This window comes from Erythrolamprus reginae, chromosome 3, assembly GCF_031021105.1.
Source record: "Erythrolamprus reginae isolate rEryReg1 chromosome 3, rEryReg1.hap1, whole genome shotgun sequence".
Taxonomy (NCBI): Eukaryota; Metazoa; Chordata; class Lepidosauria; order Squamata; family Dipsadidae; genus Erythrolamprus; species Erythrolamprus reginae.
Window position 1 is genome coordinate 252,904,647 of NC_091952.1, and position 22,090 is coordinate 252,926,736.

Below are 22,090 nucleotides of genomic sequence, written 5' to 3' on the forward strand. Positions count from 1 at the left end.
TTTCACATTCATAGCAAGAAAAATCTACAACTTAATAACTTTAGTAGGTCACCACACAGTACTAGGAACACAAAAGCTCTTTTGCTTAGTTTAAGTCCGGAAAGATGACTATGAAGTTCAAAAATCTCCCCTTCTTAGTAAACAGTTCCAAATCTGAGACGATTGACAGATTTTTCTTAGGTTCAGAGATGTTCTAGTTCTTGAATAAGCAATTTCAAATGTTCTTGAACTTGCTTTTTTTTAGTCTTTTGCTCTGCCAAAACTCTGCCTTTAAACAATTATGAAACATTGGGCTGGAAGTTACTACAGGAAGCAGAAACAAATTATAATTTAAAGATTAGCCAAAATCTTTACCATTCACAAGTTAGTGTCAATTCACAATATTAATGTAATAAATATGGCTGTTTTAAGGTTACTTTCTAATTTGCAAATAACTGCTTAGCTAAAAAGTTACTTAATTGTAAGTCTGAATGAAACAGATGTAGCATAACATTGTGTTTCATAAAACTATGCAAAATTTAAATTTCTACTGTCCATGCTACAATAAATTTTGAAGTTTCTGCTTCAACGTACTGATTAGGACATTAAGAGTAAAGTTCAGTTGCTCTATTTAGTCATCAATATTTAAAAGGTGATCTTACCTGATTTCAAGGCAACCTAGCTTCAAGGCAATTTCCTGGTCCACCTGATCTGCTATCTCTAGCATATAGTCATTTTTCACCTAGAGCGAAGGAAGCAGGGATGGCTCATAAATACAAGTCAGCTACAAGAATGATTTCAAATACATTCAAAGGTCAGACGCAATCATCCAACGTTTTTCCAAGTAGATTACAATCTGTGTAGCATTCAGATCACGTTCAAGCAATTTCTTCTGTGAAACTCCAACTCAGCGGAAGTCTAGCAGGGAGCAATTTGTATCCATTGGGCACCAAAAACAATCTTCGCAGGAACCTAGAAGACACTTCCCCAGCTCTTCCTGGCCTAGTAGAAATTAGGTTTCCTCGAACTCAGAGAGGATAATAAGCAAAATAAGGGTGTGAAATAATCACAATTTGTGTGTGTGTGTGGGGGGGGGGGTGTTGCTATAAACTTAAGTCCTAATAAAGCATCTTCTATCCAGTTTTTTGCTCCACTAGCACTGCAGGCAATTAGAGTCAGGCCCAATCAGATCTAAAGTCGTCGCTGCTGCTTCGTTCCAGGCGTCCAAGGTCTCATGAACAACCGTGAACCAAGCCGCAAGATCCACAAAGCTCCCTTTGAAACCAACTGGTCATTAAACGCCTTTGGAAGATCACATGACTAGGTCTAGCTCCCTGTGGAGTGTGAGGATACAGTAGTAAGCTCAAGAGGTCAACAGGAAGTAGTAAGGAGTACAGTAGTCCCTCGCTTCACCTACTGCGGCTTCACTTCATCACGGGTTTCTGAGGAAGTCGATCGGCAGATTTAAACAGCCCGCTGAACTCGATCGGCAGGTTTTTTAAAAAATAAATAAATCTAAAATTGTAATACTGTATTTAAATACTGTACCTAAAATAAATACTGTGTGGGAAGGGTTTATAAACACTTAAAACAATGAAAACTTACCAAACAATTACAATATAAATACTATCAGTCGATAAATTCCCCATCGCGGATTTCACCTATCGCGGCCAAGTCTGGAACGTAATACCAGCGATAGGTGAGGGACTACTGTACTACTAGACAAGGGCTTATGAGGGATCTTGGAGTTCTAGTGGACAACCAGCAGTGGTTCAGCAGCCAACAAAAAACTAACACAATCCTAAAATGCATTAACAGAGGGATACAATCTAGATCAAAGGAGGTATTAATACCACTGTATAAGGCCTTAGTTAGGCCACACCTGGAGTATTGCATCAGTTTTGGTCACCACACTATAAAAAGATATTGAAACTGTAGAAAAAGTGCAAAGGGCAATCAGGATGATTAGGAAAGAGGGGACTAAAACAGTAATTCTCATCTTTTCTTCATCACGGATGCCCTTGGAAGAGCTTTCGTGGCCATGGGGTGTAACCACAGACCACCAAGAATTAACTAAAGATTTAAAACATAACATTTATTTAAGCTTTTGTGTACTCCCTGTGACAACATCGCAGCCTCCCCCAGGGGCCCGTGGATCACAGGTTAAAAACCACTGGATTAGAAGACCTCCATCATACAGTGGTACCTCTATCTAAGAACGCCTCTACTTACGAACTTTTCTAGGTAAGAACCGGGTATTCAAGATTTTTTGGCCTCTTCTCAAGAACCATTTTCCACTTACAAATCCGAGCCTCCGAAACTGTAACCGGAAAAGGCAGGGAGGAGCCTCCGTGGGGCCTCTCTAGGAATCTCCTGGGAGGAAACAGGGCCGGAAAAGGCAGGGAGGAGCCTCTGTGGGGCCTCTCTAGGAATCTCCTGGGAGGAAACAGGGCCGGAAAAGGCAGGGAGAAGCCTCTGTTGGGCCTCTCTAGGAATCTTCTGGGAGGAAACAGGGCCGGAAAAGGCAGGGAGAAGCCTCTGTGGGGCCTCTCTAGGAATCTCCTGGGAGGAAACAGGGCTGGAAAAGGCAGGGAAAAGCCTCTGTGGGACCTGTCTAGGAATCTCCTGGGAGGAAACAGGGCTGGAAAAGGCAGGGAGACGTCTCCATGGGACCTCTCTAGGAATCTCCTAGGAGGAAACAGGGCCTTTACCCTCCCTGTGGTTTCCCCAATCGCACACATTTGCTTTTACATTGACTCCTCTGGGAAATATTGCTTCTTCTTAAAACTTTTCTACCTGAGAACCTGGTCACGAAACAAATACAGTTTGTAAGTAGAGATACCACTGTATTATTATTATTATTATTATTATTATTATTATTATTATTATTATTATTCTATGTTCTATGTTCTAAATTTTGAACCGAGCTTCATGAAAGTCTGACCAGGTATATCGAACCCTGTTTCAAGGACTGGATATGAGATGTTTCAAAAACACTGATGGTATTTATTCGATTCTAAACAAGTAACATTCAGAAATATTCTAATTTAGACGGATCTAATTTCTAAAGTCATGCAAATCTGCATCCACCTCCAAATATTCATTATGAGACGCACTCCTTGAAATTCTGAAAGGGCTACAGCTGCAAAACCGACTATCTTCAAAATGCGATGCTTTTATACCTTTAACCTTTTTTCATCAACCAAGAGCCCTCGTAATATAAAGTAGTCATTTCCTTAAATATCACACTCCTTGCACTGGATGGGAGATAGGAGTAAAGTGTGTAGATTTCAATCATTCAAAAAGCAAGCTAATCCAATTTCATACCTTCTCCTGAATGACTACGAATTTATTGTTCTAAACTGCATTGGCAGTTCTGTGTTAGCAAAAACTTCAGAAGAGAAGGATTGAGGGGTAGTGATTTCTGACAGTCTCAAAATGGGTGAGCAGTGTGGTCGGGCGGTAGGAAAAGCAAGTAGGATACTTGGCTGCATAGCTAGAGGTATAACAAGCAGAAAGAGGGAGGTTGTGATCCCCTTATATAGAGCGCTGGTGAGACCACATTTGGAGTACTGTGTTCAGTTCTGGAGACCTCACCTAGAAAAAGATATTGACAAAATTGAACGGGTCCTAAGACGGGCTACAAGAATGGTGGAAGGTCTTAAGCGTAAAACGTATCAGGAAAGACTTCATGAACTCCATCTGTATAGTCTGGAGGACAGAAGGAAAAGGGGGGACATGATCGAAGCATTTAAATATGTTAAAGGGTTAAATAAGGTTCAGGAGGGAAGTGTTTTTAATAGGAAAGTGAACACAAGAACAAGGGGACACAATCCGAAGTTACTTGGGGGAAAGATCAAAAGCAACATGAGAAAATATTATTTTACTGAAAGAGTAGTAGATCCTTGGAACAAACTTCCAGCAGACGTGGTTGGTAAATCCACAGTAACTGAATTTAAACATGCCTGGGATAAACATATATCCATTGTAAGATAAAATACAGGAAATAGTATAAGGGCAGACTAGATGGACCATGAGGTCTTTTTCTGCCGTCAGTCTTCTATGTTTCTATGTCACCCTAAATTCTGAGACACGGAGTGTGGAAAGTTTTTCACCACATTTAGAAACATAGAAGTCTGACCGCAGAAAAAGACCTCCTGGTCCATCTAGTCTGCCCTTATAGTATTTTCTGTATTTTATCTTAGGATGGATCTATGTTTATCCCAGGCATGTTTAAATTCAGTTCCTGTGGATTTATCTACCATGTCTGCTGGAAGTTTGTTCCAAGGATCTACTACTCTTTCAGTAAAATAATATTTTCTCATGTTGCTTTTGATCTTTCCCCCAACTAACTTCAGATTGTGTCCCCTTGTTCTTGTGTTCACTTTCCTATTAAAAACACTTCCCTCCTGAACCTTATTTAACCCTTTAACATATTTAAATGTTTCGATCATGTCCCCCCTTTTCCTTCTGTCCTCCAGACCAGTGTTTCCCAACCTTTTTTGAGCCACGGCACATTATTCAGATTTACAAAATCCTGGGGAACATTGAGCGGGGGGGGGGGGGGGGGGGGGGGGGGGGGGGGGGCTAAAAAAGTTTGGACAAAAAACCCCTCTCTTCCTCCCTTTCGCCCTATTTCTCTCTCCCTCCCTCTTTCTTTCCCTCTCTCTCTCCATCTCTCTATCTTCCTTCCTTCCTCTCTTTTGCTTTTTCTCTCTCCCTCCCTCCTTCCCTCCCTCTTTTTCTCTTTCTTGCTTTCTCTCTCTCTCTTGCATTCTTTCTCTCTCTTTCTCTGTCTCTCTTGCTATCTCTCTTTTATTCTCTCTCTTTCTCCTTTGCTTTCTCTCTCTCTCTTTCTCTCTCTTTGCTTTCCTTCTCTCTTTCTCTTTCTCTCTTGCTTTCTCTCTCTCTCTCTCTCTCTCTCTCTCTCTTCCTCTATTTCTAGCTTTCTTTCTCTCTCTTTCTCTCTCCCTTGCTTTCTCTCTCTTTTTTGCTTTCTCTCTCTCTCTCTCTTTCTCTCTTGCTTTCTCTCTCTCTCTTTCTCTCTCGTGCACCACGCCGGCAACAGAGAGAGAAAGAGAAAGAGAGAGCGGAGAGAGAGTGGAGGGCGGCTTGCCGGTTCGCAGCGGCCCCACATGGCCCCAGCGTGGACTCTGCTGTCGTCTTTGCCTCTGCCTAAGAGGCAGCAGCCACATTCACCCCTTCGCCCTCCCAGGTGTCCATGGCGCTCAGCGCCCGGCCATGCGCCACCCCCGCCTCCCAGTACCCCGCCCGACTCCTACTGGCAGGAATGGATGGTGGGGCGTCACGAAGGGCGGCGCTTGAAGGACACCACGGCGCCGTAATTGTCCTCACGCAGTCCCGGATCGCTCGCTTCTCCAGCCAGCAAGCCGGCTGCCTGGGAAAGCAGCAAGCTTTTTAAACACGCGCTTTCCAAACGCAGCGCTTTCCTGGGCAGCCGACTTTGCTGGCCGGAGAGAGGAGCGATTCAGGACTGCGTGGCTTTGCGCCACTTCAAAAATTTCTGCGGGGGGGTGGTTTCCTAAAGGCTGTGCGGGCGCACGCCCACGCAGCTTAGAAGCAACGGTGGCCGACGCCCTCCCACCGGGCCCCAAAAGCTCACTTGCCGTCACCGCCACGGAAGCTCCAGCCAAGCTGGGCTCGCGGCACACCTGACTAGGTCCCGCGGCACACTAGTGTGCCGCGGCACACTGGTTGGGAAACACTGCTCCAGACTATGCAGATTGAGTTCATTCAGTCTTTCCTGATATGTTTGATGCTTAAGACCTTCCACCATTCTTGTAGCCCGTCTTTGGACCCGTTCAATTTTGTCAATATCTTTTTGTAGGTGAGGTCTCCATTTCTCCCTTGGCCTTCCCTCCACAGCTTTGTGACGAGATGAATAATTGAAAAAAATACCCGATAAAACCCAACCAAGGCTGCTTTTCTTCATGGCGCTTTCAAAATATTATTTGTCTTACAAGAGTAACAATCGGCCATCTGCCTTCAGCTGCTTCATCAACAAGGTCACAGATTTCACATTAAGACAAGCTGATCTTTGACATTTTTCCCTAATTACAGGCGTCACACAATAGTAAGGACGTTAATGACTAGGGACAGAAATTGATTGCTGACAAGCACTGTGCAACGCAAAATGACTTCAAAATTATCCTTCCCCCACCCCTTTGGAAAAATCCCAGCTGTCTCGGTTCTCCCACTCCTCAAACTGTTGTCAAACTCAGAAGGCCACATGGGAGGAAGGTTGAAAATCTTCAGATCTGTATCATTCCTAAAAGCACAAATGAGGGCAAATATATGTGTCCTAAGATAATAATGTATATTTGGGTCGGTCACCAGGACAAGAAACATAGAAACATAGAAGACTGACGGCAGAAAAAGACCTCATGGTCCATCTAGTCTGCCCTTATACTATTTCCTGTATTTTATCTTAGGATGGATATATGTTTATCCCAGGCATGTTTAAATTCAGTTACTGTGGATTTACCAACCACGTCTGCTGGAAGTTTGTTCCAAGGATCTACTACTCTTTCAGTGAAATAATATTTTCTCACGTTGCTTTTGATCTTTCCCCCAACTAACTTCAGATTGTGTCTCCTTGTTCTTGTGTTCACTTTCCTATTAAAAACACTTCCCTCCTGAACCTTATTTAACCCTTTAACATATTTAAATGTTTCGATCGTGTTTTCCCTTTCCCTTCTGTCCTCCAGACTATACAGATGGAGTTCATTAAGTCTTTCCTGATACGTTTTATGCTTAAGACCTTCCACCATTCTTGTAGCCCGTCTTTGGACCTGTTCAATTTTGTCAATATCATTTTGTAGGTGAGATCTCCAGAACTGAACACAGTACTCCAAATGGGGTCTCACCAGCGCTCTATATAAGGGGATCACAATCTCCCTCTTCCTGCTTGTTATACCTCTAGCTATGCAGCCAAGCATCCTACTTGCTTTTCCTACCGCCCGACCACGCTGCTCACCCATTTTGAGTCTGTCAGAAATCACGACCCCTAAATCCTTCTCTTCTGAAGTTTTTGCTAACACAGAACTGCCAATGCAATACTCAGATTGAGGATTCCTTTTCCCCAAGTGCATTATTTTACATTTGGAAACATTAAACATTACTCTTCTGAGGATGAGCTCATCTGTAATTATGCAGCAACCAGGATTGTTGGCAGTGCAGGTATAAAAACAGCCAGGGAAAATGATTGAAGGCTGGGGAATTGGGGTCATGATTTATCACCAGCCTATCGAATACTTAGGAGCCAATGGCTTTGCAGCACAAAGAAATGTCAGCCAATCGCCAGGCATCAACACACCAATCAGCCAATAGGAAGGCACCACATAAACACGACTCATAGAATAGCCCAAAGCACATATTCCAGTAGAAAGAAGTTGGGGGGTGGGCTCCAGCATGATGTTCCACCCCAGCTATGGACTACAAAGAACACAACACACACAAAGTCTGCACAAACCTTCGTTACCAAATTAAGGACTATTAATGAGCTTTCTTAGCAGTCGTCAAACACAAATACAGTTTAAAGCAGTCTTTTCTGAACACCGGCTTTTAATTCAACTTCAATAATAGCCAGCACAAGTCCACAAAATAATAACTCAATGCTGTAGATAACAGCAATCTTACAGTGATTGGCAAAATGCCCAGAAGCAATTTGCAGGGAAAATGTCTGATCAGACATTTCTGGAGTCCTCAAACTTGGCAACTTCAAGATTTGTGGACTTGAAATCCACAAGTCTTAAAGTTGCCAAATTTGAAGACCTCTGACTTACATAAATAAAATATATTTTTCCATTCTTGAAAAATATTTTCAAAATCTATTATTATTTTTTTCTGTTTGTTTTACCTGCTGGTATAAAAAATTTAGCGTTGGCTTATCTTCAGTAAACTGGTTCAGAAATCCTTTTGGTAAGTATCGAATTCGCAATTCATATCTAGAGCAAAGGGAAAGAGAATTTAGTACTGTTGCCTTTAAACATTACAGCAACTATATACCTTGTTAATAAAAGCAAAATATTAATGTTTCAACTGATTTTTCACACTTGGTTATTTGCAACTGATTTGTATTTACAGTACTTACAGCCACAATTGAGCCCAACATTTTTGTTGCTAAGCAAGACAAAATAAGTTTTGCCCTATTTTATTACCTTTATGGGTCACAACTGTTAATTGAATCACTACAGTTGGTTGTTAAAAGCTAATTGACTTTGCTTGTCAGAAAGTCACAAAAGTGGATCAAAATACAGTGTCCCCTTGCTTTTCGCGGGGGATGCGTTCCGAGACAGCCCGCAAAAGTTGAATTTCCGCGAAGTAGAGATGCGGAAGTAAATACACTATTTTTGGCTATGAACAGTATCACAAGCCTCCCCTTAACACTTTAAACCCCTAAATTACAATTTCCCATCCCCTTAGCAACCATTCAGATTATTGCTCACCATGTTTATTTATTAAAGTTTATTAAAAAAATATTTATTAAAGGCAGACGAAAGTTTGGTGATGACATATGACATCATCGGGTGGGAAAAACTGTGGTATAGGGAAAAAACCCGCAAAGTATTTTTTAATTAATATTTTTGAAAAACCGTGGTATGGACTTTCCACGAAGTTCGAACCCGCGAAAATCGAGGGAACACTGTATTCATAAATGCGAGCAATGGTCAAAAGTTGGGTTGGGTGGGAGGGGGTAGCTTTGAATGGTAGCTAAACAAATGTTTGTTAAGTTAAGGACAATTTGTAAACGCAATAATGAACAATGGAAGAGGAAATCATGTAAGAGTCCTAAAATTGACTCTAACTACACAAATTGCTTGAAGTTCCATCAAAAGTGGCTTTCAAAGGCTTCCATTATTTTAAAGGCTTTTTTACTTCATTTCTTTATGTCCCCTTGTACTAAATTGCTTCTCAAGATGAAGAAACTTTGCAACAACATCTAATACGTAGATGTTGTAAGAGATAGCCTCGGGAGGTATTCTATTATTTTTTCCCCTCCATGCAAAAAACAACCAATCTGGTACAGTGGCCAAAGCTGCTTATGTAACTCAATAATAGAAGACCGGATTTCCCCCCAAAGTGCTCTAAAAATCAATACAGGTATTTTGAGAGCAATATGTTGATAAAACCAGAGCACGGTTATGACAATCCTGCTAAGTATAACGAACTCACAAGGAACAGCCGGTAAATTGGGACAAGTGACTGTGGGATGAAGTGACCGAAGCCATTAAATTTCCCATAATTAGCCCATCACAACAATTAGCACTAGGATAAAAGCTCCCACTGGGGAATCTCCCAAATGCCAGTCATGGGGAGAAAGAAGGCTCTTCTCTCTCCGATCTACATCGCGCCTCTTCTTCCTACTACTGGGCGTGCTCAACTTACAACCATTCATTTAGTGACCATTCAAAGTTACAACGGCGCTGGAAAAAGTGACTTATGACCATTTTTCATACGTACTTATGAGCAGAGGTGGGCTGCTAAGGTGGAACGGTGACTTGATTTGAGTATTGCCCACAAGATCATATGCTGCAATGTCCTACCAGTCAATGACTACTTCAGCTTCAACCGCAACAACACAAGAGCACGCAACAGATTCAAACTCAATACGAACCGCGCCAAACTTGACTGTAAAAAATATGATTTCAACAATCGAGTTATCGAAGCGTGGAACTCATTACCGGACTCAATTGTGTCAACCCCTAACCCCCAATATTTCTCCCTGAGACTCTCCACGATTGACCTCTCCAGGTTCCTAAGAGGCCAGTAAGGGGCGTACATAAGTGCACTGGTGTGCCTTTCGTCCCCTGTCCAATTGTCTTTCCTTTCTTTCACCTATCTTATATATTCTCTTCCTGTCATATATCCTCTCATCTAAGCCCACTTTCATCCTTTTTATATTATCACATGTCTATTTTCTTCCTATGTACTGTACTTGTGTATTGGACAAATAAATAAATAAATAAATAAACAAATAAATAAATAAATAATAAATGTGCTCCTCCTCGTGGCTCTGAGTGCTAGCGGAGTCCAGCGCAATCCTCCTACTGCACCTGGGCAGGTAGCAAAATCACACGCAGACACGCAGGGGTGCTCGATTTTGCTACCTGCCCCTGGTGCCCCTGCTTGTCCATGCGTGATTTCACTAGCACTCGGAGCCACAGGGACGAGCACACATCACCGTTCTACCTTAGCAGCCCACCTCTGCTTATGAGTATGGTAGCATCCCCCCCATCATGCAATCAAAATTTAGATGCTTGGCAATTGGTTCATACTTCTGTGACAAGCAAAGTCAGTGGAAAAGCCAGATTCACTTAACAACCGGGTCACTGACTTATCAAATGCACTGCTTCACTTAACAAGTGTTGTGGTTAGCTCGGGCCCAGCTCCTGCCCCAAGGACTGTGGATGTGGGGGAGACATCCACATGCTGCAGGCCTGTTTTGCCCCCCCCCCCGTGGAATCTGCTGATGAAGGCTCCTCTGACCAAGAAGACAGGAGTGACAGGGGGGAGGAGAGTGGGGCAGACAGCTCAGAAGGAGATCAATTATCTAGCTCCTCCTTGGATTCAGAACAAGAGTTAATGATACAGCCACGCATGCGGAGAGCGATGCATAGGCAACAACAACTGAGCCTAGCCAGCTGGGTAACTTTGGATCAGTCGGACTTTATCAGTCCGACTCGCCTTATAGGCTTATACTGTGGGGAAAATAGGAGCAGAAAGGAGTAATAGATATGTTTGCCGCCTTGAGTGTAAAAAAAGGGGGGATATAGTGGTACCTCAAGATACGAACCCCTCGTCTTACGAACAACTCGTGATACGAACCCGGGGTTCAGAAAAATTTTGCCTCTTCTTACGAACTTTTTTCGAGTTACGAACTGGCGTTCGGAGACAGCTGGGAAGCCGCGCGGCTGTTTTAAAAGGTCACAGCCGCGCTGGGGGGCTTCCCAGCACCCCCCCGAACCCCGAACTTTTGCCGAACTTCCGGGTTCGGGGTTGGGTGTGTGTGTGCTGGGAAGCCCCCCAGCCCGGCTGTGACCTTTTAAAACAGCCGCGCGGCTTCCCAGCACCCCCCCCAACCCCGAACCCGGAAGTTCGGCAAAAGTTCGGGGTTGGGGGGGGTGCTGGGAAGCCCCGCCGCCCCGGCTGTCACCTTTTAAAACAAGGTGACAGCCGGGCGGCAGCAGTTTTTTTGCGGGTTTTTTTTTGGTTGCACGGATTAATTGACTTTACATTGTTTCCTATGGGAAACAATGTTTCGTCTTACGAACCTTTCGTCTTACGAACCTCCCCCTGGAACCAATTAGGTTCGTAAGACGAGGTTTGACTGTATATGAATAGGTTTAGCCAAGTAGGAGGCAAAGGAAGATGCACAGGGTTGTACAATAGGGAGGAAGAGCAGTGCTGGGTCCAGGGGAATTATCAAAATCATTTATCGCACATATCAGAAACATCTTACTACTGTGAATTGAAGGGGTTTTCAAAATAATAGCAAAGGATTAAAATACTGCAGTAAAATGGAGCTACCAAAAGGAACCAGCTCGTCTCTTCTGGTTTGGTTGTAAATGGAAGGAATTCACTCATTCAATTCTTCCAATGATCAATCATGGAGACTTTCTTTGCAACCTAGTCAATGGCCTACAGAAGAGGAATAACTTTGATCACAAGACACTAACAGCTTTTTTCTTCTATTAAGCTAGACCTCCTCGAGAGCTTCAGCAGGGAACTCTGATGTTCCTATATTTGTATTCTGGACCATAGAAGCAATTTTCCGTTATCCATGTCATCCATTATTTATGATTTGTTATCCTTCAGAACTGTCCTTCCCTTAAGTCAGGATGTGTACGCCTATCAATTGCCAATTTCACTTTTAAAATAACTGTTGGGACACCCTAAATGCCAGACTGACGATTTATTACTTAAAAATGAGTTAGGACAAAGCATACGCCTTTGTAGAACACCTGCTAATAAAGCCGCAAAGATATCCCTATGAGAAATGTGGCGTATCTGTGTGTGCTTATGAATCCATCTTGATTCTTGGCAATTCCCTGGATCGGCCCCTGAAATTTTCTTGGCAAGGTTTCAAAAGGAGTCTGCTATTGCCTGCTTCCTAGGGCCGGCTCAAAGTCACTCAGCTGGCTTTCATGCCTAAGGCTAGACTACAATTCAGAGTCTCCTGGTGATTGGTCAAAATCACCCAGCTGGTTTTCATGCCTACAACAGGACTAGAACTCAGACTCCTGGTCATCACACTGGCTTCCAATCGGCTTCCGGTCACAATTCAAAGTGTTGGTAATGACCTTTAAAGCCCTCCATGGCACTGCGCCAGAATACATCCGGAACCGCCTTCTACCGCACGAATCCCAGCGGCCGATAAGGTCCCACAGAGTTGGCCTTCTCCGGGTCCCGTTGACCAAACAATGTCGTTTGGCGGGCCCCAGGGGAAGAACCTCCTCTGTGGCGGCCCCGGCTTTCTGGAATCAACTCCCCCCAGAGATTAGAACGGCCCCCACCCTCCTTGTCTTTCGCAAATTACTCAAGACCCACCTTTGTCGCCAAGCATGGGGGAGTTAGGATATTCCTTCCCCCAGGCCATTACAAGTTATGTATGGTATGTTTGTGTGTATGTTTGGTTTTTATAATAAGGGTTTTTAGTTGTTTTATTAAATTGGATTGTTACATGTTGTTTTTTATCATTGTTGTTAGCCGCCCCGAGTCTGCAGAGAGGGGCGGCATACAAATCCAATAAATAATAATAATAATAAAGATGTCGAGACTCTAGAAAGAGTGCAGAGAAGAGCAACCAAGATGATTAGGGGACTAGAAGCTAAAACATATGAAGAGCGGTTGCAGGAACTGGACATGGCTAGTCTAGGCAAGAGAAGGACCAGGGGAAGACATGATAGCAGTCTTCCAATATTTGAGGGGCTGCCACGCAGAGGAGTGGTCAAACTATGTTCCAAAGCACCCAAGGTCAGACAAGGAACAATGGGTGGAAACTGAACAAGGAGATATTCAACCTGGAAATAAGGAGGAATTTTCTGGCAGTGAGAACAATCAACCCATGGAACAGAAGTTGCCTTCAGAAGTTCTGGGACCTTCATCGCTGGAAGCTTTCAAGAAGAGACTGGACAGCCACTTGTCAAAAATGATAAGTAGAGTCTGTTTGGGCAGGGAGTTGGATTAAATGACCTACAAATCCCTCTGTTAATCTGTATAATCCTGCTTTCCAGAAATGTACCTTAACCACTATGTTGCTGATAAACTTTAATTTATTTATTTATTTATTGGATTTGTATGCCGCCCCTCTCCGCAGACTCGGGGCAGCTAACAACAGCAGTAAAACAGTATATAACAAAATCCAATACTAAAAAACAGTTAAAAACCCATAATATAAAAATCAATCATACATACAAACATACCATGCATAAAATTGTAAAGTCCTAGGGGGAAAGTGTATCTTAGTTCCCCCATGCCTGGCGGCAGAGGTGGGTTTTAAGCAGCTTACGAAAGGCAAGGAGGGTGGGGGCAATTCTAATCTCTGGGGGGAGTTGGTTCCAGAGGGTCGGGGATGCCACAGAGAAGGCTCTTCCTCTGGGTCCCGCCAAGCAACATTGTTTGGTTGATGGGACCCGGAGAAGACCCACTCTGTGGGACCTAACTGGTCGCTGGGATTCATGTGGCAGAAGGCGGTCCCGGAGATATTCTGGTTCAATGCCATGAAGGGCTTTATAGCTCATAACCAACACTTTGAATTGTGACCGGAAACTGATCGGCAACCAATGCAGACTGCGGAGTGTTGGAGTAACGTGGGCATATTTGGGAAAGCCCATGATTGCTCTCATAATGGAAAGCCCATAATGGACTGAACAACCTTCATAAATCACTTTCTGGAGCTCTTTTTTATATTGTACTTCCTAAAGTTTGCACATTAACATTCTGCTAACACCACTACAGATCTTAAATATGATTGGAAAAAATAACAGAGGCAAAGACGATGCATCTATATATTTCTCCAAAGAGAAGTCTATAATATAAAAAGGGAAATGTTAACTAGATATGGCCAGAAAGCAATTATTATTCATCTCTTTCTTGTGTATGTGTCTAAACCTGGTGTTCATTCCAACACACAAATCAAAGCAACTGTCTTCCATCTAACTGAGGAAAATATACTGAAAAAGTATTCATAAATACCAGAAATAAGCCATCACGTTTCCTGATGCTTGCTGGCATTACTAAGCCTCTTTTATATGTTTTTTTAAAATATTTCTTCTTTTAAAGAATGTTAAAGCCGTTCAGACAAGAATTCCAGTTAATATATGATTAGAATGCAGCAAGGCATTAAATTGAAACACTCTTCCAGGATTCCTTTTCTGTTTTTTAATGCTAATTTAAACTTTTACATGTGCTGTCATCTGATCCCAAACTCTTGCTTTACAGTATTAAGAAAAACCTGACAGCAACTTCTACATTATCCCCCATTTAAAGACAGCAAGGCAGGCTGCACAGTTTTGATAAAGCATGAAGTGACACACTGGAAATGTTCTGAATAATTTAACTCCACCAACACCACTGTCAGTGCTTTCCTAAGGAATTTTGTAGCACTTGATCAGCTGAACATCAGATATAACAGGATTGTTAAATAAAATGCCTTCATTCCATAATGCATTAAGATCTGGGGGCACCACTGAATACTTAGCTGAAACTGTATATTTTTATGTTTCATTTTAAATGAAAAAATGATATATTGATATATTAAATGCATTCAAGATGTTCAATATTCAAAGGGGTTGGAGGAGAGACCGCAATCTGGGGACAGGAGGGGGTTCCTCCAGAATTTACACTCCAGATAAGTGTAGAGAGAATTATTTTAGAGGGCTTTTATTCTCAATCTATGACCCCTGCTCCCAAAGGCAGGCAGAGCCAGAACATGTGGCCATGTACAGCTTGTAAAGTACATAATCTCAGAATAAATAAATCATCGTTTTAATATTAAAGTACATGCATGCTTTTTCTATTCCAGAAGACTGTCCACAAGATGGCACACACATTCACATTAAAAAAAAAAACCTTAGAAACACATTATAACAGCTTAAGATAGACAGAATCCTGGGTTTCTGGGTGGGTTTAGAGAAGACAATTGCGTAGTCTACTTGTTTTACTCCCTGATTTCTCTCTTCACCTTATTCCTTTCACTGCTCTTCATCTCACTCATGGACTTCCACATATTAGAAGTGCAGTGATACCTCGTCTTACAAACGCCTCATCATACAAATATTTCGAGATACAAACGCGGGGTTTAAGACTTTTTTGCCTCTTCTTACAAACTATTTTCACCTTACAAACCCACCGCTGGGATGCCCCGCCTCTGGACTTCCATTGCCAGCGAAGCACACGTTTTTGCACTGCTGGGATTCCCCTGAGGCTCCCCTCCATGGGAAACCCCACCTCCAGACCTCTGTGTTTTTGTGATGCTGCAGGGGAATCCCAGCAGCACAAAAACGGGTGCTTCGCTGGCAACAGAAGTCCGGAGGTGGGGTTTCCCAGCGAGGGGAACCTCAGTGAAATTGCAGCATCACAAAAACACAGAGGTCCGGAGGTGGGGTTTTGAGGACTTCAGTGTTTTTGCGATGCTGCGATTTCACTGATGCTCCCTTCGCTGGGAAACCCCACCTCCGGACTTCCGTTGCCAGCGAAGCGCTCGCTTTTGCGATGCTAGGAAACACAGAAGTCCGGATGTGGGGTTTCCCATGGAGAAGAGCCTCAGGGGAATCCCAGCAGCAGAAAAACGGGCGCTTCAGCTGGCAAAAGGGGTGAATTTTGGGCTTGCACGCATTAATCGCTTTTCCATTGATTCCTATGGGAAACATTGTTTCGTCTTACAAACTTTTCACCTTAAGAACCTCGTCCCGGAACCAATTAGGTTTGTAAGACAAGGTATCACTGTAATTCCTGTAGATCCATGATGGCAAACTTATGGCACGGGTGCCATAAGTGGCACACGGAGCCATATTGGTGGGTGCATTAGGTCAAGTCCGGCACATGCAGCTGATTTTTGGGCCTTCTGGGCCCACTGGAAATCAGGAAACAGTCTGTTTTCAGCCTCTGGAGGGGGGTGAGGAAGGCCCATTTTTTGCTCCAGAGCCTTTCTAGGGGTCTGGAGAGGGCAAATACAGCCTTCCCCCCTTCTCTGGAGGCCTTCTGGTGCCCAGAAATGGCTCTGAAGCCTGGTGAAGAGTGAAAAATGGGTGCGCCATTTCATGCCAGGAGCAAATGGGGTGGATGGGTGTCCACGTATGAATGTGTGAAGGGGCATGGAACTATGGGTGTGGGCAGACATATGTGCGACACACATACACGCACACCCTTTTTGGCATGTGAACCAAAAAGGTTTCGCCATCACTGCTGCAGGTTATTGTCAATTATTGACAACGATATGGAAAGCCTATCTTGACATTATATTGACCAAACATTCTGTTCCTCTGTTATATTTAAGTTTAAAGGTTACTTGCTCTACTCTCTGTAGAACAAGGGTAAAGGTTACTTATTTATTCAGCTCTTCTGTTCTAGCTAAGAGCAAAAGGTTCAACTAGCAATCATGTGCTCACCTGCTTTCTTGACATGACCTATCCATATGCTGTATATTAATCATTGTAATTGTGTGCACAAGAGGTTTCTATAAAAATAAATGCAAGTCCTGAGTAAGACAGATTTCTGAAGAGAGGGAGTGGGAAGGAGGAAGAGGGAGAGAGGGAGATCTGAACAGTATACCCAGAGACAACAGGTCTCTGAACAACTGAGACTTCATGTGCAGAGACATTTTCCTACCTCCAAACAGCTTTGCCCAGAAAACCATGTCTCCATCTCAATGATTCCTACAATTCTTCTTTGCCTTATCAGCAGGATTAAGGCAGAGCAGGCCCATTTTTCCTGATGTCAACTGCTGGAACAGCACATAAGCCATTTGGGGAAGGCCTTCTATCACAACTTTGTATTCAGTGAGACTACCAGCCACTCTCCTATTTGCATTTATCACCCTTCTATTTTTATTTTATTTCTTACCCTAATCTGTTAGGCGCAAAGACCCAGGATAAGGGTTCAAAAGCACCATGGGTTTATTCTATGCAACCTATACACAAGAATCTGCTAATCATCATATTTTTTAAACGACCCCATAATCCCTTGCGAGGTGGAATCTGAGCAACTGAATGGAGCGGAGTGTTTGCTGATCGGATGGATGCCTATCCCGTCACCAAAGCGGAGTTTTGTTCAGCAGATATGGTCTCATTGGGTCCAGCGAAGGGAAATATCTGTCTCTACCTAGGATCAAATTCAAAGCCTCCTAATTGTGAGGCAAAAGCTCCACCTCCAGGCCACCACACCACTCAAAAATCTGATCTACTAATGGACAAGGCAAATTGATCATTAGAGACGGGGTGGCACAGTGGTTAGAGTGCAGTTCTGCAGGCTACTTTATTTAATTAATTCATTGATTGATTGATTGATTGATTGATTAGTTAGTTAGTTATTTGATTGATTGATTGATTGATTGATTGATTGATTGGACTTGTAGGCCGCCCCTCTCCATGGAGTCGGGGCGGCTCACAACATTTTTGATAAAAAAGATACAATGTAAAACATTTCTAAGCCAATTAATAGAATAATTACTTTAAAAATTGTCTTAAAACTAGTCATTTAAAAAAACAAACTAATTGCTAGCTGTAGTTCAGCAGTTTAAATCCCATCAACGGCTCAAGGCTGTCTCAGCTTTCCATCCTTCTGAGGTGGGTAAAACGAGGACCCAGATTGTTGGCTGATTCTGTAAACCGCTTAAACAGGGCTGTAAAAACACTATGAAGTGGTATATAAGTCTAAATATTATTGACGTCAGATAAGCATCAACAGCCTTCAGGACGAGGGAGAGGCTGGACTAAGGTTTCTTACCAGGCGTAGTGACTTCAAACTGATGGTTTGTTTGACCCCCACTTTTGGGCACAGCCTGGTCATCTCCTACATCACCCTAAAAACAAATCTCTCTTTCTGCAGTTTCGCCAAAACAACCAGTTCCGAAGCAGCGAGAAGAAAAATATTTCCTTGAAGACATCATTGTAGTTATCTCAAGCTGTGGACAGACTGCAATGCAATTTATATACTCAGGCAATTAAATCCAACATTTTGTATTAATAAGATGGAAATGAATCTTACTTCCATTCCTCTGGTGCGTGTTCTAATTCAAACTTCTCTCTCACGTTGGAGACCCCCATATCCGGATGCAGCCAATGAACTTCCTCAGACTGTAAGTGACTAAGTCGTAAACCAAAGCAGGCAACATTTTTTACTTTGTGGCAGTCCACTATCTTTTGAATTATGCCCTAAAGGTGGGAGGGGGGAAGAGAATAAAGTATTTAGTTTGACAGAAAATGTGTTTTATAGTTTTTCTGATTACCTTTCAAATGCATATTTTGATATGAAAGGGAATGATATAACACAACAAATGCTTTACATAAATGGTATCTGAATTAAGACAGTTTAATAATGAAACATTAGCTGTCAACATTCATACACGAGTTTGCAAAAACCCACCCAAAAGATATCACATGTTTACCCTGGAAAATGCCTGAAATTTTAGTTCTTTGTCCAATATTCAATATTCGATCTCTGACAAATGAATAAAAAGTATTAAGAAAGTATAGGTATTCCTTAGAACGACTAGAATCCAAGAGGCAGAGGAAAAGTTATATCTTCATGCAGGAAAATGGCGGCTTTTATTCAGTTTGCACACAGTAGTTTTAGTAATTTATTGATTGATTGAATTTATGTGCCACTCATCTCATTACTGAGTGATTCTGAGTGTCTTTGGGTGATATTTATTTATTTTATTTCTATTTATTATTATTGTCAAGCATATCCAAGATTACAGTAAAAATATAAACATGTATGCATGAGACAATGTTGAGTACAGAGGAACATTAGAACAGGGATTATCTCAGGGACCGCCTTCTGCTGCACGAATCCCAGCGACCAGTTAGGTCCCACAGAGTGGGTCTTCTCCGGGTCCCATCAACTAAACAATGTTGTTTGGCGGGACCCAAGGGAAGAGCCTTCTCTGTGGCGGCCCCAGCCCTTTGGAACCAACTCCCCCCAGAGATTAGAATTGCCCCCACCCTCCTCGCCTTTCATAAACTTCTTAAAACCCACCTCTGCCGTCAGGCATGGGAGAACTGAGATATTCTTTCCCCCTAGGCCTTTACAATTTACGCATGGTATGTCTGTATGTATGTTTGGTTTCTATAATAAGGTTTTTTTTAGTTATTTTAGTATTGGATTGGATTGTTACATGCTGTTTTTATCATTGTTGTTAGCTGCCCCGAGTCTGCGGAAAGGGGTGGCATACAAATCCAATATATATAATATAATATGGTAGGCATGTTGGTGCGCTTATACACGCCCCTTACAGACCTTACAGAAATTTTGACCACTTGTTGCCTGTTTGGATAGGAACGCAGTTATCCATTTATGCCAGAAATACCATAAGATCGCCGTTTTAGAAGTAGTTTGCCGTGCACCACTGAATCAAAGGCTTTACAGAAATCTATGTAAATTGTGTCTATTGTTTTGCCTTGATCGAGTTGTGTAGTTCATATGTTTTTGCAGTATAGGAGTTGAAGATTAGTCCACATGTCTTCAGGTTGCCAAGGTTGGAGACCCCTGCTCTAAAATGTTTTTAAACTTGCAATAAACTCACCCAAACATCTGTGGCATCCCCATGTCGGATAATACTGGCCCATGTGGTTGGTTCACTGTTACTTTCAAAATAATGGAAAACCTTCAGGACCCGTTCCATTGTCCCTGGAGAACGTTCCACGCCGGAACTGAGGTGCGTTTTTGTGCTTGAGCTTGGCGTATGATTCAAGTTTGGATCTAGATACGCTGCTGCCATACTTTTGCTAGATGCTAGGTATCTGTCATATTCTGAAATGGGAAGAAAACAAAGCACACTTCTCAGTCTCACAAGTCTCCATCTTAATTGAAACATACTGCTTATATTCTATAATAAATCAATATCTCCAAAGATTAGTTTCTACTCCCAACAAATAATGCCTTTTTAAAAATTAAACAATAAATCTCATCATGATCCACAGTGAAATTTATATTTCATTGTTGTGTTACAATTTCCAAAGTCAGATATTATTAGGGCTGTAATGCACACATTTTAATGGCATGGTTGTCAAAGACAAAGCATTCTACTGATCAGGATATCTCACCTTAATAAGAAGGTTGGGGAGAGAAAAAACAATCAAAACAGAAATTACTATTCAAATGCATCTTGCTCGGTTAACCTAACCTTGCTTATGTTACTTGCATATTTACCCAAATGTCGGTTTTATTGAATACAGTCTGGGCCTACTTCAAAACAAGCACACATCAAAGATGCATATCTAGTTTTTTAAAAAAATATTTTTATTGAATTTTCAAAAGGACAAACAAGGACATACAACACTAAACATTTAAGGAGCTACCATTGCTCCGCTTGTCGTAGAAGTCTAATACAAAAATATAAAAAATCCTAACTGTAATCAGATCAAAGCAGAAATGCCACACATGTAAGTTACATTCTTGTTAAATTTAACTCTATATTTTTAATATTAAACTTATTAATTAAATTCATTTATATTTTAAAACATTCTATGCTTATACAAAAAAAAATGAAAGGAAAAAAGTTATTAGTGATACTATTTACTATTTCATTCTATATTATATTGTTAATACCATTTTTAAAATTCCACCAATCATATACTTTATCCCATATTTTATAATATTCTGTTTCAGTTTGATTATTTAAACGTTTAGTCTTCATATCTAGTTCTGCACATTCTATAATTTTTTTAAATACTTCAGTATCTTTTGGTATTGTTTTTTCTTTCCATTTCTGTGTGAATACTATTCAAGCCGCAACCAATATATGTATTATTAAATAATAGGTTTCTTTTTTATACTTTGTATTTGAAATACCCAATAAAAAGAGTTCAGGAGATTTAGTGTGTATGTCTAGTTTTTAACACTGAGTCAAAGCAAATGAGTAAACACAATTTCTTAATTTTAAAAGCCATTCTAAACAGTCCAAAGGTACATCTAATGCCAGCAGCTGCTGCACAGTTCCCACTTCTAAAATCAAAGTCAGCAGTTAAAAGCTCCAGTGGTCAGAGACCATGATATAATGGCTAACAGATGGCATGCCACTTTAATTCTTGCAACTGGGGAGAAAGGAAGAAAGGAAAGGGAGGGAGGGAGGGAGGGAGGGAGGGAGGGAGGGAGGGAAGGGAAGGAAGGGAAGGAAGGGAAGGAAGGAAGGAAGGAAGGAAGGAAGGAAGGAAGGAAGGAAGGAAGGAAGGAAGGAAGGAAGGAAGGAAGGAAGGAAGGAAGGAAGGAAGGAAGGAAGGAAGGAAGGAAGGAAACTCTACTGAAAATTTAGTGGCACAAAAGTAGTTTAAGAGATCCATGTAGTAGGCTGACATCCCTATAGTACATCTCTGGTTTTACGTTGAACTTAAAGCTAGCAGGAGTTGAGATAAGAGTTTCATGGGATAATAACAGTATACTGACTGCTGAGATTCCCTGCTAGTAGTCCAAGTAATTTCCAAATGCAACAGTGCAGCAGAATATAAATGAAAACCTTGAAGAAAAGGCACAAGGAGTGGGAGAACTGCAAGGTTGCAGGAGCCTAATTAATACTGCTTTAACTGTCAGTATATTGACACAACCTTGATCGACTTTACATAATGTCTTAAGCACCATTCAAGAGGCATTGCAATTTTTTTCCATGAGGAATTTTCAGGAAAATAGCTTCATCTGCCTGAAGGTAGAATATAGATAAGTAGGATAATAGTTGCTGGAATTAAAAAAAGAAACACCAATCTTTATAAACTGTGAAAATTCAAGAACTCAAAGCTAGCATCAGGCAAAACGCCTTGTGTGCAGGAGTCCAACTCAAAAAAAGATTTTACAAAAGCTCTGGGAACTTCTGCACTGCTTAATAACTAATTGAGAGACCTCCAACCTCACCTCCAAGATGAAGGCAGTCCTGCAA

The 22,090-nt window shown here is 41.9% G+C and overlaps 1 protein-coding gene across 10 annotated transcripts in view; it reads right to left on the reverse strand.

Moving 5' to 3' along the window:
* PTK2 (protein tyrosine kinase 2) overlaps positions 1-22,090 on the reverse strand; it is a 300,863-nt gene that overhangs the window by 153,459 nt on the left and 125,314 nt on the right. For all 10 annotated transcript variants that reach the window (XM_070748364.1, XM_070748360.1, XM_070748365.1 and 7 more), the window contains 4 exons: positions 19,748-19,974; positions 18,208-18,374; positions 7,859-7,946; positions 642-721 (listed from right to left, as the gene is read on the reverse strand). In XM_070748364.1, coding sequence (XP_070604465.1) covers positions 642-721; positions 7,859-7,946; positions 18,208-18,374; positions 19,748-19,942 — 530 coding nt within the window. In that variant the 5' untranslated portion in view covers positions 19,943-19,974. The remainder of the gene's footprint in view (positions 1-641; positions 722-7,858; positions 7,947-18,207; positions 18,375-19,747; positions 19,975-22,090) is intronic.